The 16,263-nt window shown below is 50.4% G+C and overlaps 1 protein-coding gene across 1 annotated transcript; it reads left to right on the top strand.

Moving 5' to 3' along the window:
* ZNF865 (zinc finger protein 865) lies at positions 1–3,830 on the top strand. The gene is made up of 2 exons (XM_036747599.1): positions 1–103; positions 218–3,830. The coding sequence occupies exons 1-2, from the start codon at positions 74–76 to the stop codon at positions 3,308–3,310; spliced, it is 3,123 nt and encodes a 1,040-aa protein (XP_036603494.1). The 5' UTR covers positions 1–73; the 3' UTR covers positions 3,311–3,830.
* The last annotated feature ends 12,433 nt before the right edge of the window (positions 3,831–16,263 follow it).

Below are 16,263 nucleotides of genomic sequence, written 5' to 3'. Positions count from 1 at the left end.
CCCTCGCTGCCACCCAGTGCTGGGAGATAAGGGGAGAATCTGACCAGACACCCGGGGAGGGCCTGAGCGGGGCATGGAGCAGACTTGGGGTGAGACTGAGAGGGTAAGACCAAGGAAGGGAGCTTGGAAAGGAGGCTGAGGGTAAGGCTGAGGGGGCGCCGGGCCGGGGAGGAGGGTGTCTCCGTGTCCTCACCTGACTCCCTTCTCCCTGTCACAGAGAGGACTGCTCTCCCCGCTGCCCGCGATGGAGGCCAACCCTGGCGGAGGCGGCGGGGGTGGGAGTGGCGTGGGGGGCGAGGACGGCGTCCATTTCCAGAGTTATCCCTTTGACTTCCTCGAGTTCCTCAACCATCAGCGCTTCGAGCCCATGGAGCTGTATGGGGAGCATGCCAAGGCCGTGGCCGCTCTGCCCTGCCCACCGGGGCCCCCTCCCCAGGCCCCGCCACAGCCCCCACCTCCCCAGTATGACTACCCACCACCACCTCCGGCCTTCAAGCCCAAAGCTGAGACGCCCTCTTCATCGTCATCGTCCTCCTCTTCCTCTTCTTCCTCTTCCTCTTCATCATCGTCCTCCTCCTCCACATCCCAGGCGAAGAAGCCAGAGCCTGCTCTGCCCCCAGGCTTTGGGGCGCCTCCGCCTCCTCCTCCGCCCCTTTTCGATGCTGCCTTCCCTGCTCCGCAGTGGGGGATTGTGGACCTCTCCGGGCACCAGCACCTTTTTGGGAACCTCAAGAGGCCTGGGACGGCAGGTGGGCCGGGGGCCGGCCCGGCCACGCCAGGGCCTTTGCCCAGCCCAAGCCCTGGGCCCCCGGGGACTCCTGTGGCTGCTGACCTGGGCGCTGCTGCCAAGGATGACAAGGGCTACTTCCGCCGGCTGAAGTACCTGATGGAGCGGCGCTTCCCCTGCGGGGTCTGCCAGAAGTCCTTCAAGCAATCTTCCCACCTCGTCCAGCACATGCTAGTGCACTCTGGGGAGCGGCCCTACGAGTGTGGCGTCTGTGGGCGCACCTACAACCACGTCTCCAGCCTCATCCGCCACCGACGATGCCACAAGGATGCACCTCCCCTGCCTGGAGCCCCGCAGGCCCCACCGCCACCGCCGCTGCCCCCTCTGGCCCCTGCTGCCTCTGCCGGGGTGGACAGTGGGCCCCCTCCCCCCGGGGTGGCCCCGGTGGCCCCAGGCCCTGGGGGAGAGGGCCCCTTCACCTGCCCCCTCTGCTGGAAAGTGTTCAAGAAGCCCAGTCACCTCCACCAGCACCAGATCATCCACACCGGGGAGAAGCCTTTCTCCTGCACCGTGTGCAACAAGAGCTTTAACCGCCGGGAGAGCCTCAAGCGCCACGTGAAGACCCACTCGGCCGACCTGCTGCGGCTCCCCTGTGGCGTGTGTGGGAAGGCCTTTCGGGATGCGGCCTACCTCCTCAAGCACCAGGCAGCCCATGCTGCTACTGGGGCCCCGGCAACCCGCCCCGAGTACCCCTGCGACCTGTGTGGCAAGTCCTACTCCGCCCCTCAAAGCCTGCTGCGCCACAAGGCAGCCCATGGCCCTGCCACTGCAGCCCCTGAGGTCCCCAAGGATGGAGCGACCCCAGCCCCACCACCCACCTTTCCTACGGGGCCCTACCTCCTGCCCCCAGAGCCTCCAGGTGATGGTGGAGATAAGGCTGCAGCGGCAGCAGCGGCAGCTGTGGTGTATGGGGCTGTCTCAGTCCCACTGCTGGGGGCCCACCCGCTGCTCCTTGGGGGTGCGGGAGGCCCTACAGGAGGCGGGGGCAGTGGGGCTGTGGGGCCAGGGGCCCCAGCTCCAGGAAAGACCTTCTGCTGTGGAATCTGCGGGCGGGGCTTTGGGCGACGTGAGACACTGAAGCGCCATGAGCGGATCCACACGGGAGAGAAGCCCCACCAGTGCCCTGTGTGTGGGAAACGCTTCCGAGAGTCCTTCCACCTGAGCAAGCACCATGTGGTCCACACACGAGAGCGGCCCTACAAGTGTGAGCTCTGTGGCAAGGTCTTTGGCTACCCGCAGAGCCTCACGCGCCATCGCCAAGTACACAGGCTGCAGCTGCCCTGTGCCCTGGCTGCCCCTGCTGGCCTTGCCCCAGCCTCTGGCCCCGGGGCCAACCAGGCCTCGGCCGCCACTGGGGCTGCCCCTCCTGAGGGCCTCAGCTATGCTTGCTCTGACTGTGGTGAGCACTTCCCCGACCTCTTCCACGTCATGAGCCACAAGGAAGCGCACATGGCCGAGAAGCCTTATGGCTGCGACGCCTGTGGCAAGGCTTTTGGCTTCATTGAGAATCTCATGTGGCACAAGCTGGTCCACCAGGCAGCCCCCGAGCGCCTCCTGCCTCCTCCGGCCCCTGATGGGCCAGGCCCAGACACCCCAGGCACTGGCCTGGACAATGGGCTGGCTGGTGAGGTGGGAGCAGCTGTAGCAGCCCTTGCGGCTGGGGCAGCGGGGGAAGAGGCAGGTGCGGGGGCTGGGGCAGGAGCAGGGCCTGGCCCTGGGGGCCCTGAGCGCTTTAGCTGTGCCACCTGTGGCCAGAGCTTCAAGCACTTCCTGGGGCTGGTGACCCACAAATACGTGCACCTGGTGCGGCGGACGCTGGGCTGCGGCCTGTGCGGCCAGAGCTTTGCTGGCGCTTATGACCTGCTCCTGCACCGCCGCAGCCATCGCCAGAAACGCGGCTTCCGTTGCCCTGTGTGTGGCAAGCGCTTCTGGGAGGCAGCACTGCTGATGCGCCACCAGCGCTGCCACACGGAGCAGCGGCCCTACCGTTGTGGCGTCTGTGGGCGTGGTTTCTTGCGCTCCTGGTACCTGCGGCAGCACCGTGTGGTGCACACGGGTGAGCGCGCCTTCAAGTGTGCCGTGTGCGCCAAGCGTTTTGCCCAGTCCTCCAGTCTGGCCGAACACCGCCGCTTGCATGCTGTGGCCAGGCCCCAGCGCTGCGGCGCATGTGGCAAGACCTTCCGCTACCGCTCCAACTTGCTGGAGCACCAACGGCTGCACCTGGGCGAGCGTGCCTACCGCTGTGAGCACTGTGGCAAAGCCTTCTTCTACCTGAGCTCAGTGCTGCGCCACCAGCGGGCCCATGAGCCCGCACGGCCCGAGCTGCGCTGCCCAGCCTGCCTCAAGGTCTTTAAAGACCCCGGCTACTTCCGCAAGCACCTGGCTGCTCACCAGGGCGGCCGGCCCTTCCGCTGCTCGGCCTGTGGGGAGGGTTTCTCCAACACGTACGGCCTTAAGAAGCACCGTTTGATCCACAAGGCCGAGAGGCTGGGGGCTGCCGCTGCTGGGGCCAAGGAGTCCTGATGGGGATGGGCTAGAGGCGGTCAGCACCATGCTTCCTCCTGCTCCCAGGCTTCACCAAGAGCTTGGAGGGGGGCTCTCCATCTGCCAACCCCCCCACCCTTCTCCCAAAGCCTGGTAGGGGGGCTTCACTCCATAGGGATCTGGCCACTCCCATCATGAGGGATGGACTTTATCCTTCAGTTCTCTCTCCCCTGCCTCCCCCACATCCTGGGAACTCTAGGACCCCCCTAACACCAGACTCCCTCTCCATCTGCCCGTTTGTAATCCCCCCACCCCACCCCCCATCCATGCCCGAACCTGTAGGAAATGAGGCTCATTCCCACCCACCCTGATCACCACCACCACCACCACCATCTTGGAATCTGGCTGGAATAGGGGAGGGGGAGGTGGGTTGGGAGAGACATGGGGTAGGGGGGCTCATTGCCGTTTGGATGTGTGGGGAGGGCGTGGGGTGGGGGTGGGGGGGAAGACGCAGTTTGTACAGACAAAGTCGGGAATAAATATTATCCTTGTGGCACGACTCCATCCTTTGCCCTACCTAAGAGATCCAGGGCACTTGGGAGGGGTTAACCTGGGATCAGTGACCTGACAACTTCCTGTCTTCTCTCCATTCCCAGGATACCCCTTTTCTATTAGCTTCTTCCCTACATACCAAGCCTCAAGAAAAAAATCCAACATGGCAGTCCCCTAAGAAATGCATGGTGGGAATTTGGTCTCCTGCTTCCTCCCCCACATCCTCCCAGCTAGAGCCAAGAGCAGTGCCCCGAGGCAGAGGGTTCTCCTGCTGAGCCTGTGACCACCACAGGCTAGGCTCAGTTCTCCTCTTGCCAGCATTTTGGGGCCCAGTGATGGGGAGAACTCCTCACTAATCTCACTTGACTTTGAGATAATGTCAGTTTAGTGTGTCCTCATGACCCTTGGTTTTAAATCCCTGCTCTGTCCTTGCCTCACTTTGTGAGTTTGGGAAGGCACCTTGTCACCGTTGCAGTGCAAGCCCTCCTCTCTTACCTGGACTTTTCATTAGCCTCTTTCATTGGTCTCCCTCCCAAGTCCCAAATCGATATTCCAAAAACTCAGATCTGACTGTGCTACTCCCCAGCTCAAGAACCTTGAGTGGCTTCCTGTTGCCTCCAGGATAAAGCACAGAGGCCTCTGTTTGCCTTTTAAAATGCTTTGCAATTGATTTTCTTGGCTTCTACTCAAGCAGTCTGCTTTCCAGCCCACCTGTAGATTCCTCACATGCTGTGTTCTGTATCTTATCTCTGCCTTTGCACTGGCCATCCATCATGCCTGGAATGCCCTGCCTTGTTCAGTCCTTTCCTCCCTTCAGAGCTCAACTCAGATGCTATGGATTGCACCAGGCTGACCTCTCCTGTTTTGTTTAGTTGTTAATGCTTTTCCTTCACCAAAATTGTCTTGTCCTTACTTTGCACATACTTTGTATTTGAGTCATCTTTCTGGATGAGTCTCCTGGCTGTCACCATCTCTCTCTCTCTTTCCTTCTCTCTCTCTCTTTCCCTCCCTCCCTCTCCACACACACACACTCACTCACTCACTCACTCACTCACTCACACCCACCCCAGCTTCAGAAGAGAAGGTCTGAGGGCAGAGCTGCTCAATGTATTTCCTCTTTGGGAGTTGCTTCCCAGGAACACTCACCTGGGCTCCAGAAGATCTCTAGTCATCCGAATGAGTACTGTGTGTGTGTGTGTGTGTGTGTGACCTTGAACGAGGCATTGGCTTCATCTTTTGGAATTTAGACTCTTTCCTCCATAATACAAATGATGGGATTGGACGGGAAGGTCTTGAATTTCCTTTTCAGCTTGCCATGCTTAAACACTCTGTCTGGTCTTTGAGGGCAAAACCAGCAACAAAGGCTAAAAGCCTCAAAGAGGCAATTCCAGCTGGATTTCCTCAAATTCTGACTGTCTAAAGTGGCAGCTTCTTGCATTCTAGAGGTCTTCAAGAATGAGCTGATGGTGACTCCTTGGAAGCCCAGATTTTCAGGGGATTTTTTCCACAAATAAGGCAGACTAACAGATCTCAAACCAGAATGTCTGGTCCTGTGACTATGATAGATGGATGATCTTTGATGGCATCATTTATGAATCCCATGTCCTTCCGCTGCTCATACCAGATCTCAAGCCCCACTTATTTTCCACCATCAGGAGTCACATAGCAGTCCTTAATGGATCCATTGCAGATTGGTGTTGTGTAATCTTGGCTTGGCCTTTGATATTGCCAGCAGTTCTTTGATTCTTCCCTAATTAACTCCATTTCTTATCCTCAGAGTGGCTGTGCACAATCTTCCTTCCTTGAGGCCTCAACACCACTACCTCCCCCACCAGCCAGCAGAGGCTCTCCCCCTTATACTTTGCTGAGAAAATAAGAGACTATCCACCCTGGGCTCTCCTTCATTTCACACTCCAGAGCCTTCTCTGCATTGTTCCCTATTATCTTCTTTGCTGAAGTCTCTGAGGAAGAGGTAGCCTTTTTGCTAAAGCTGACCTATTTACCGGTGTCCTTCATCTCACTCCCTCCTGCTTCCTCTTGGGAATTTTTTCGCCACTGATAATTCTTGCAATCTCTTTTGCCCATTGGCTTCTTTCCTGCTGCCTCCAAAGATAGCCTTGTCTTTCCCATCCTGAAAAAAAGTTAACCTGACCTTACCGTCTCCTAAAACTCCTGTCCTGAGTCCACCTGGTTACTATGGTGTGTCCTTAGGAAAGTTACTTTCTTTGTCTGGGCCTCAGTTCCCATATCTGAGAAACTAGGGCATCGGATGTGACTTATGAGGCCCTTCCAATCAATATCTCTGATCCCAAGGTTGTTTTTCTTTTCTTATCACAGCCCAAGTCCTATAAAGGCCTTTATACTCATTGCTCCATCAGTACACAAGAGACAAACATGTTAAGCACTCTATGCCAAGCACAACGCTGGGCACTAGCGCTATGAAGATGAGTGCAATTCTATACTCATGGAACTTCCATTCTATCTGGAGAAGCAACCTGGATGCCTGTGAGTGCACACATCTGTGTATGTTGTTCAGTGGGTCTGACTCTGTGACCCCATGGACCATAGCACTCCACTACTGTCCGTGGGGTTTTCTTGGCAAAGATACTGAAGTGACTGGCCATTTCCTTCCCCAGACCTATATGTATACCTACAAGTAAATACGTGTGTGCATGCACTCATACACATACACACATGGTCATTTTTGCAAGGAAAGAGGTATTAATATCTGAGAGGAGGTGGTCAGGAAAGGCCTCTGGTGACATTGAGCTGGACTTCAAAAGAAACTTAAGCAGTGGAGAGAGTCCTGGGATCCAAGTTCAGTTCACCACTTACCCATGTGACTTTGGGCAAATCATTTTCCTCATTTGCAAAAGGAAGGGATTGGGCTAGGCCTCGGAGGTCCCTTCCAAACCTAGATCAGTGACTCTCAGCAGCAGAAGTGAGGTAGAAGCATGCTGTAGGCATAGTGGATACCCAAAAGCTCAGCATGGGAGATAGAATTTTGTATGTAATGGCAAACAGGCTTTGAATGCCAAACAGGAGTGTCTGGTCCTTAAGACACTAGGGAGTCACTTGAGCAAGGTACAATGACATAGCCAGAGTTGTGTTTAATGAGTATTACTGTGACAGTCAATAGTCAAAACATTTATTAACCACCCATCATGTGCAGGCACTGTGCTAAGTACTGGGAATACAAAAAGAGGCAAAAGGGTCCCCATCCCCAAAGAGCTCAGTCTGATGGGGCAGGCTACAAGCAAGCTGTGTACAGGAAAAAAAATGGAAATAGAATTAAAAAGGATTGAGAAAGGCTTCCTTTAGGAGATGGGAGTTTAGTTGGGACTTGAAGGAAGTCAAGTGGAGGTGAGGAGGGAGAAAATTCCAGGCATGGGGGATAGCAAGGAGGCCAGCGTCACTGGATCGAAGAGTATGTGGAGGGCAGTAAGGTGGGAAGCTCTTGGAAAGCTAGAAGGGAAAGGCTTTGCACACCAAGTAGAGAGTTTTGAAATTGATCCTGGAAGTGATTGGTAGCCCCTGGAGTGTGTGTGTCTGCATGTGTGTGCACATGCATGTGTGTCTGTGTGTGTGAGCACCTGTGCATGCATGGTTGGACAGCTGGGGGATGGATAGTGGAGGATGAAGGGGAGAGGCGAAGTGGGGGAATCATTAAAAGGCTATTGCAGTGGTCTAGGTGAGGGGTTATTAGAGCATGTACTAGGTAGGGTAGTGGTTGGCCATGTGGGGAAGTCAGAATGCTTCCCATCACTGCTCCCATCCTGTCTCTTTACCACCATCACTCAGCAACCATTCCTCCTTTGATACTCATTCTCTCCAAATTCATCACCCAGTCCAGATGCTGCAGGCCATTATTTATTGATCTCCCCTTGGATATTCACCCTCCTTTTTTTTTCCCTGCTATCACTCTTTATCATCCCCCGTCTTTAATTTCCAATCTGTCCCCACAAAATCCTTCCCTGCTGCCTACAAACATGCCAAATCCTTCCCCATTTGGAGAAAACCCCCACTAGGCACTAGCTATGATCCTGTATCTACCCCCCTTCCCCGTATACTTCACAGCCCAACTTTCGGGAAAAGTTGTCTACATTTGCTATCTTTCCATCTTCTCCCACTCTCTTCCGAACCCTCTACAATTTGGCATGAAGTTTTAGCAGCCATGGAAACTGCTCTCTCCAGTTACAAAGGATCTCATAATTGACAGATCCAATGGCCTTCCCCCCCGACCCCCACCCCGTTCTTCTTGACCTCACTGGAGTCTCTGACACCGAGTACTGTCTCCTTCCAGATGCTCTCTCATCAACTCACTTCTCCCTCTGCCTGCTTCTTCATCTCCATTGATTCCTCACTAACTTTGATACATCCCAAGGTTCTGTCCTCATTCCTCTTTTATCACCTGTTCACTGGCTTTCTGGTGATGAATCTCTCTGGACTTACCTAGGTGCATCCTACCATAATAGACACTTTGTGCACTACTTTGCAACCCAGAGTCTATCTGGGTAGAATCTACAAGAACTTTTTCTTTGCTGATAAAACCTCAGAGAACTTGGGATCATCTCAACCTTATAATGAGGCATATGGAGAGGACTTCAGTGAAGGTTTCATCCTGAACATTTTTTGAGGGGTGGGTAGGCAATCAGGGTTAAGTGACTTGCTCAGGGTCACACAGCTAGTAAGTGTCGGAGGTGGGATTTGAACTTGGGTCCTCCTGACTACGTGGCTGGTTCTCTACCCACTGCACCACCTACCTGCCCCCAAACATTTTAAAATACTTTAAAATACCCCATATTTACAAGTCACTCAGTCCTCCATTATTTTTTACAGGATGAGAGATGTGATTTGAAAGACTTATTTGTAAAATGAGGGATTTGGACCAGATCTTCCATCTCTGAGTCCTATAGGCCCTTAGTAGAAGGGTGGGAAACTACTAGTGTGGAGTGTCATGCTCTGACAGATGTACTAATTTTGTTGGTTAGTTTTGCTTAACTTTTTAAAATATGAAACTTTTTTTTTAATGAAAAGGATGGTTGGGGCTTGGTGGACAGACTCTATTAACTCCAAATCTTGACACTTTGTTCTTAAAGAAATACAGCTTGTTTTGTTTTGTTACGGTTTGAGGAGAGAAGGGTAGAATACACCCCCCAGAGACAGGAAAGCATTACCCTACAGGGGGAAGTTGGAAGACTTCTTCAGAAAGTTACTAGCCTCCTGCCCCATCCTTCATCCCTCAGCAGTGGCCCTGTGATTTCACAGGTGTGCTGCAGATCACCACCATTAATGCCCTTTTATGCTGGTGGATTCTTCCCCTTGTGCTTCCATAAATTGTCTGTAAGGAGTCCACCCTACAAAATGGAACTTTTCCTCTGCATAAATTAACACTATCCACATGTGGCATATCTCTTAATCCTTCACTCCCAATACATAAATCTTAAGTTCCATTCCTCTTCATTCATCGCTTTGATGACATCTGTGCTTGCCACTTGTTGGCAATATGCTGAAACACTCACCATGCACCTCTGTTTCCCTTTTCAAGCAACCTGCAATTGTGAGTCTTTGGAAAATATGATATTCCATGACTTGCTGGATCACTTGAAGAATATTAGTGTTAAAAAGCATTTTTGTTTATTTTTTTTTAACAAGTGAGAGCCTTGGTCATTGAAAATGCTGTGCCATTTCCAAAGGCAATCCAGATCTCTCTCCTCTTGTTCATTTGTGGGTGCTACTTATGAGTACTGATGGTCCAGCTCAATGGATTGTCTGTCCTATTGCAAATTCAATTCTGGACAAATTCATCCACTTGGTTTGTCCTATGTGGATACTTTGACCAAACCATGGATCTCATTTGGGATCGTCTGTAGCATATTAGGCCTTGTCGAGCTAACATGCATTCCTTGAGCATCCTGAAGAAATTTTGTGAGTTACTCAATCATATTCCTCTGTCTTTTTGTCTCTTTCTGTCTTTGCTTTTATCTCTCTATTCCTAGATCTCTGTTTAGCACTTTCTGTCTCTCAGGTAGAGAACTGGAATTTGAATGTAGGCCTTCTGATTCCAAATACAGTGATTTTTCCATAGTGCCACACTCTCCTCCTCCTTCAACTACTCCACATTGCTTCTTTATTTCTCTAAATCATGAGTTAGTATCAGAACCAAGACTTGACCTAGGTCATATGATTATAGGATTTAGAGTTGAGCAGGATCATAGAGATTGTTTAGTCAAAGCCTGTCTTTGAGAGATGAAGAAATGGAGTCTCAGGGAGGTCATGTGATTTGCCCAAGCTCACACAGGTAGGTGCAGAGGTGGATCTGAATCTAGGTCTTTTATCTCGAAGTGGAGTATTTTTTTCCATCACATGATTGACCACAGGAGTCTGCCTCATGGTCTAGTTGAAGGATGTCCATGGATTGCTTTAGAAAGAGAGAAGATACCTTTAACTTTCAGCATGCAGGCTTAAATCAGGAACAACTAGCCTAAAATAGTAGGGGGCTGCCTCTGCACCTTTTCATCCTTGGAAGGGAATTAGGTGCCCTGGATGGTTCTGGAGTGATATCCTCATTTCCTCTCCAACCATTAGGCCAACTCCGAATTTTGTTGAAATTCTGGAAGCCACCCCCACCCCCTGGTGCTCTGTCACTGTTCTGTCTGACCTTTGGTCTTCCTGGGGCCAGGGAATGTTCAGTCTCTGGACCCAAAGTGTTGGGCGATGTAGTCTCAAAGGATGCCTGGCTTCTACAATCATCCCACATCTGGGGATGAATTATCTTCCCACCTGAATCAAGCAAGCTGTGCTGGGCAGTATCCTGTATTTGAATCGCCATACTCCTCATGCCCTGACTCATGGTAGTACTTTCAGTCTCAGCAGGATGCTAGGCAAGGAAGTGGTTGGGGAAAGAGAGCCAAGATAGGGGAAGTCAGGTGGGGTCTGGAGGACAAAAGATTCCCCTCTGTAGTGCCACACACACACACACACACACACACACTCATTCATTCACTCAGTGTCACTGAAGAGTTCTGGCCAATGAGGGCCTAAGTTCCACTCCTGCCTTGGGAGCATGAAGTCTTCCTCATAGGATCATACATTCATGAGTTTAGAGCTAAAGGCAAACAGCCCAGAGAGGTTGTGACTCCCCTAGATCATAGGAGCCTTTGGGGGAGGGGCATCCTGAAGGATGGGGTTTATCAGCTGCGTGTTACAGATGTTAGAACAGCCAGTTGTAGGAAGGCAAGATAAAATTTGCCAAGACATCTCTACTGCCGTTAGTGCTTGGTGAAGATCTAGGGTAATTTGAATAGCCAGGCAGATTTGACCTGAGGGACACGTGCTATTCTTGAGTACAGTTAAAGATCTAGCTCACAAAATAAATAACATGGGACTCATCTTGCAAATGAGAAAGTTGAGTTCTAGAAAAGGAAGGAGAATTGCCCAAGATCAGACAATCCAATTAGAAAGGGCCATGGAATGGGACATGAGGTATACAGAACTCAAGCTTCCTGAATCCAAGTCATGGAGGGTTAGAACATAAATCTAGAGGATGCTGGGAACCCTCTTTACAGTGTTAACTTTGACTCAAAGGGCCATTTTCATGAAACTTCCCATTGGTGGCCATTAATTACATGGTGTTCTACTTCTGTGAGGGGCAGGGTAGAGTTCATCACAGGTAGAGAGACTTGGGCTCTTTTGGTTTCCAGTTTTGAGAGGGAATATGCATGTTTCCCACCTTTCTTCGGGTCACTGAAGTTGAGAGAAAGACTGAGAAGAAGCCAACATGTAGAACTTTGATCGTGTCCCTGTTCCTAGCTTGCTATGCTTCGAAGAATTTTCCCTTGGGTTACATTCAGTACTGACTCTCTCTCTCATGATTAAACTGAGTTATCTTCTAAAGAGAGAACTTGTTCTATCTGTAATGTCTAGTATGTACTTTCTCTGATTTCTGTTTTGCTATTGGATTGGATAAATGGGTCTCTTTGCTATTTGCTATGTATTGGTTGTGGCACTAACATTTGGTAGGAAGGGGATCAGGCCTTGGATATAGAGCTTGGGGCCCTCCTTTTCTCATTAATCAGGAGTTTAGCTTGAACGTGAAATGATTTCCCTAGACTAATAATATCTAAGGGAGCAGATAAATATGATTCTAGCCCTCCCTTTGAGGAGAGCAGAGTGGCCGGCTTCTGACCCCACTGTCCCACTTCCCATCCTGGCAGGAATCTGAATCTCCCTTGGAGAACTGTGGTGAAGACACACTAGAGACATCTATTCTCGCTTCCCCATGAGCCATCTCTAGACAGACCCATGTGGACATACATAGACTACACAGGTAAAAACAACAACAGCACACACACACACACCCCTTTACAAAGCTCCATCCTGGAATACCTTCTTCAGTACCTGTTCTTTCACTCAAATGGACCCAAACTTGAGCAGTGAATGAGGCCAAAGAAGTCCTCGTCCTATCTTCTACGTTGATCAGAGTGGTCCTGGACCTGAGAGATTGTTCCACTGGAGGAAGAGGGAGGAAGGGGACATCAGAAGTGGAGAGTGAGCCTGGGATACTGAAGAGGACCAGTGGGGGTCATGGAGAGGTCTGGAGGGAGGGAGGAAATGAGCATTTATTAAGAGCCTACTCTGAACCATGTATCATGCTAAGTGCTTTATACATAATATCTAATTGGATCCTCACAACAGCCCTGGGAAATAGGTCTTATTATTATCTCCATTTTCCAGTTGAGGATACTCAGGCAAACAGAGGTTAAGTGACTTGCCCAGGGCCACACATCTAGGAAGTGCCTGAGGCTGGATTTGAACTATCTTCCCGACTCTGAACCCAGTTTCCCATCCACTACAACACCTAGCAGCCCTGAAAGTGAAGTGAGATAGATTGGCAGGATCATAGATAGGGAGCAAATAGCAAGATCTTGGCGTGAGGAGATGGATCTAAGAAGGCAGAATTGTTCAAGTTTTTGAAGTTCTCTCAGATATAAGCAGGATTAGACTTCTGTTTGAGATGCAGAGGGAAAAGTAAAGAACTATCCCCAAGTGATTGGGCTGCCCAGAAGATGTGGCGCCTCTGCTCACACTGGAGGCTTTCGAGCAGACTCTGGAAGACCACTTGTAGAGGAGGTTGCACTAGATAATTCTGAGGACACTTAGAATTCTGAAAACTTTTGATACTGTGAAATGCTGGAAAGATAGAGAGATCCTCGGTTGAAGAGGGAAATAGAGAATCTTGGACGATGTAGGCATGTGAGGTTTTGGGTAAACAAAAGGAGAATGGAAGGATGGCGATGAGGAATGGAAGACAAAGTGCTGAGATCCGATGGCTTCTGAGGACTCTTCCAAATCCGAATTCCATGACAGAGGGATAGCTAGAATCCAGCTGGAGGGAATGCAAAGACTAGTATCATGGGGGAGACAAGGTGAGCATGCCGTGACACCAGAAAGAACGTTGGTGCCCTGGTGTGGCCACGTGCTCCCTATAGATGAACTTTTCTCCTGTTTTACTTTTTGTTTCTGTGTGCCCGCTCTTAATACTGACTGTGTGTCTACTCATGAAAGAACCCTGGTTTGTCAAGGGAATATTTTACAGAGACTTTTTTTTTTAACCATGCCATCTCAGTAAATGCCTTTTCTCTAAGCAGTTGTATCTATTGGCTGCTATTAAAGGGGAACACATTGGTAAAGGCTGCAATTTAAATCTCATCAGAAAACATACAGCCGTTCATCAGACTCTTAATTAGGCACTTTATTTCATGTCAGTTCTGCATAGTCCAAATGACTCCCAGTATGTGTCTGCTGGTAAAAGGCCAGGCTTAGGTGGGTTTCCTCTCCAAGGGCCCTGAAATAGACCTGAGGACATCACCCCTGTTGCCGTTCAGCTTCAGTCCAAAACCTCTGGACTCCTTGAACTCATTAGCTGGCCTCTAATCCTGGATATGTCCATCTCAGGGTAGAGATTTGTTCACCAAAGATTCAAAAAGAACAAACACTAAAGAGGAAAAGAATCTGGGAGCCCAGGCAGGCTCAAGCTTGCCTTGTTGAGTCCCCATGTATCATCTAGCCGCCATGTGGGCAGAGAAACCAGCAAGTTAGGTCCAACAAAAACCTGGCCAAGCCAGAAACTCTCTCTTCTTTTAAATGACATAGTTAAAAGCTGTCAGGGGTGGGGTGGGGGTGGGGGTGGGGGGGAGGGGCAGAAGGAAGAACAAAGGACCACTCAGGGCTTGCCACATCATGGCAAAACAGAACATCTTTTCAGTGCCAGGGCATCACATGACTGGATGTTGGCCCCTTCCATGTGGTCAGTCAGAACTGGGAAGGGCAACTCTTACATGCTCCAGGGGATGGTCCCTATCAGTCAATTTATCCTTTGTGGGCAGCATCAATATTTCTCATGCTACCAAACCGACACGTCCAGACAGTCTTGAGCCACCCCTGTGTCCCATCAATAGCACGTCCCAGCTAGAATTCAAAAGATTCCTCACTTGGCTGAAGAGGTTGTCCCTCTGAAAAGGACCTCAGCTTTCCACACTGAGTCCTTTGTTGTCAGGCTCTGTGAGTACCATCCTTAATTCTTACCAGTGCATCTGGCAGGATAAAGGGCAATGCTATTATGCCTACTAGAGGGAAGCTGTTCCTCACTTCTACCTCAATCATTCCACTCACTGGGAAAGCCTCCAACTTTCTCACCCATGATCATTAATTGTTGGTGCCCAGGAAAGAACATCAGTCTTCCAACATCTGAATAATGATGGTAGCTGCTCTCTCCTGCTCTCAGTTACAATGTAACCCAATGGTGCAACATTAATAAACGACAACCCTTCATATACTTTATGAGCAACAGTATAAGTTATGGCGAAATATCTAAGTGCTCTCAGGTCTTTAGATATGCTGTCTGCCATCTGGGCGAGGTAGTAAAAGTCACCTTGGCAAAGCCTACAGTTGGAGTAAAATTGTGAAAAGGAAAGAAGGAAACCAAATGGATTCCTGCAACGCCAGAGAGATCCTGGATACAACCCAGTGTTGTCCCACTCTCCTTCCACCCCCTCCAATCACAACAAACACAATGGGCCCCCTGAAAAACTAGCTTAGCTGTAAGGCAAACTATGGACCAACCAGTACTTAAAACCATAGCTCACAAGTCCCTGTCAATGTGTTTTCCCTCACAGACCAACCAGAAGATAACCTGAGTTCAAAGCAAAAAATGTTTGCTGGCTCCTTCTTCAGAGTTGTTCCAATTGCCCAACTCTACGTAGCTGATACGTGTCAACCCTGGGTCAGGAGGCTCTAATCTAACCATCATACCACCTCGAAGTTGTTCGAGTTGCCCAGCTCTACATAGCTGATACATGTCAGTGCTGAGTCAGGAAGCTCTAGCTCCAAGCTGGAATCTGGGGTGATCAGGGTGATGGTTGAAGATAAAAAGATATAGGATAGGGACTAAAATGGGGATAAGTACCATAGTGGATGGCTGGGTATGGAGGGAGGGAGTAGAGAGAACAATTGATGGGTGTGGATGCCTACAAATGGAAGATAGTGGAGAGTTCTGGAGGGTCAGGAGTCTGTCCGTCAGGTCTTGGATCCCTCATTTTGTCCCTTCTCTCTTTGTACTGCCAGCAACTAGTTCTTTGGAGGAGGCAACTAGGCATCAGGAAGCCTGGACTAATCCTGACCTTGTATCAGTGCACTTGGCAATTTTTTTAAAAAAAGGTAACCAGGATTAAGTGACTTTCCCAGGGTCACACAGCTAGTAAGTGTCGGAGGCCGGACTGGAACTCAGGTTCTCCTGACTCCAGGGCCTGTGCTCTATCCTAGCTGTACCACCTAGCTGCCTCCACCTTTTAGAACTGACTTTTTATTAAGATTACACATTTAAACACATAATCTGAACAGTTTTACTCAGTGATAAAGAATTTCATATGTACAAAATACAAGGATACTAAGAGGGCAGTGAAGGGGATGTGTGTCAAACTAGCAACTTTTGAGTGTGGCCTGTAAGACAGGCTGCCCCCAGACCCAGCTTTTTACAACCCAAGTTCTTTACTTAAATTGTTGCTTCTCCGGGTCTCAGTTTCTTCATCTTTAAAATGAGGTGGTTACCCAACTGATCTCGGCCAGAGGGTATGGCCCTGCTGACTGAGCACAGCCCATGGTGCAGCAGCGGGTTCACTAAACCAGTGACCTCCAGCAGCGAGGCTCAGAGAGCCCCATGGAGAGCCGAGAGGGCAACCTTAGGTAGAGGAGAGCAGGATCAGAGTTGTCCTGGGCTTTCCCAGGCCAGGTCTCTGAGGTGGCCCAACTAGCATTGGGCATAGAAGAATGGTCTAGAGAAAGCCTTCCTAGAGCAGGACAGCACCTGGTTCCCTCCTCACCTGCACTTCTCCAAAGGTGTAGCTTGCCTCAGCTTTCATCTCTTTCATCTCCAGCACCAC

Source organism: Trichosurus vulpecula, chromosome 2 (assembly GCF_011100635.1).
Source record: "Trichosurus vulpecula isolate mTriVul1 chromosome 2, mTriVul1.pri, whole genome shotgun sequence".
NCBI lineage: Eukaryota > Metazoa > Chordata > Mammalia > Diprotodontia > Phalangeridae > Trichosurus > Trichosurus vulpecula.
Note: the sequence above shows the minus strand (reverse complement) of the source record. Positions and strands in the feature narration are given on the sequence as shown.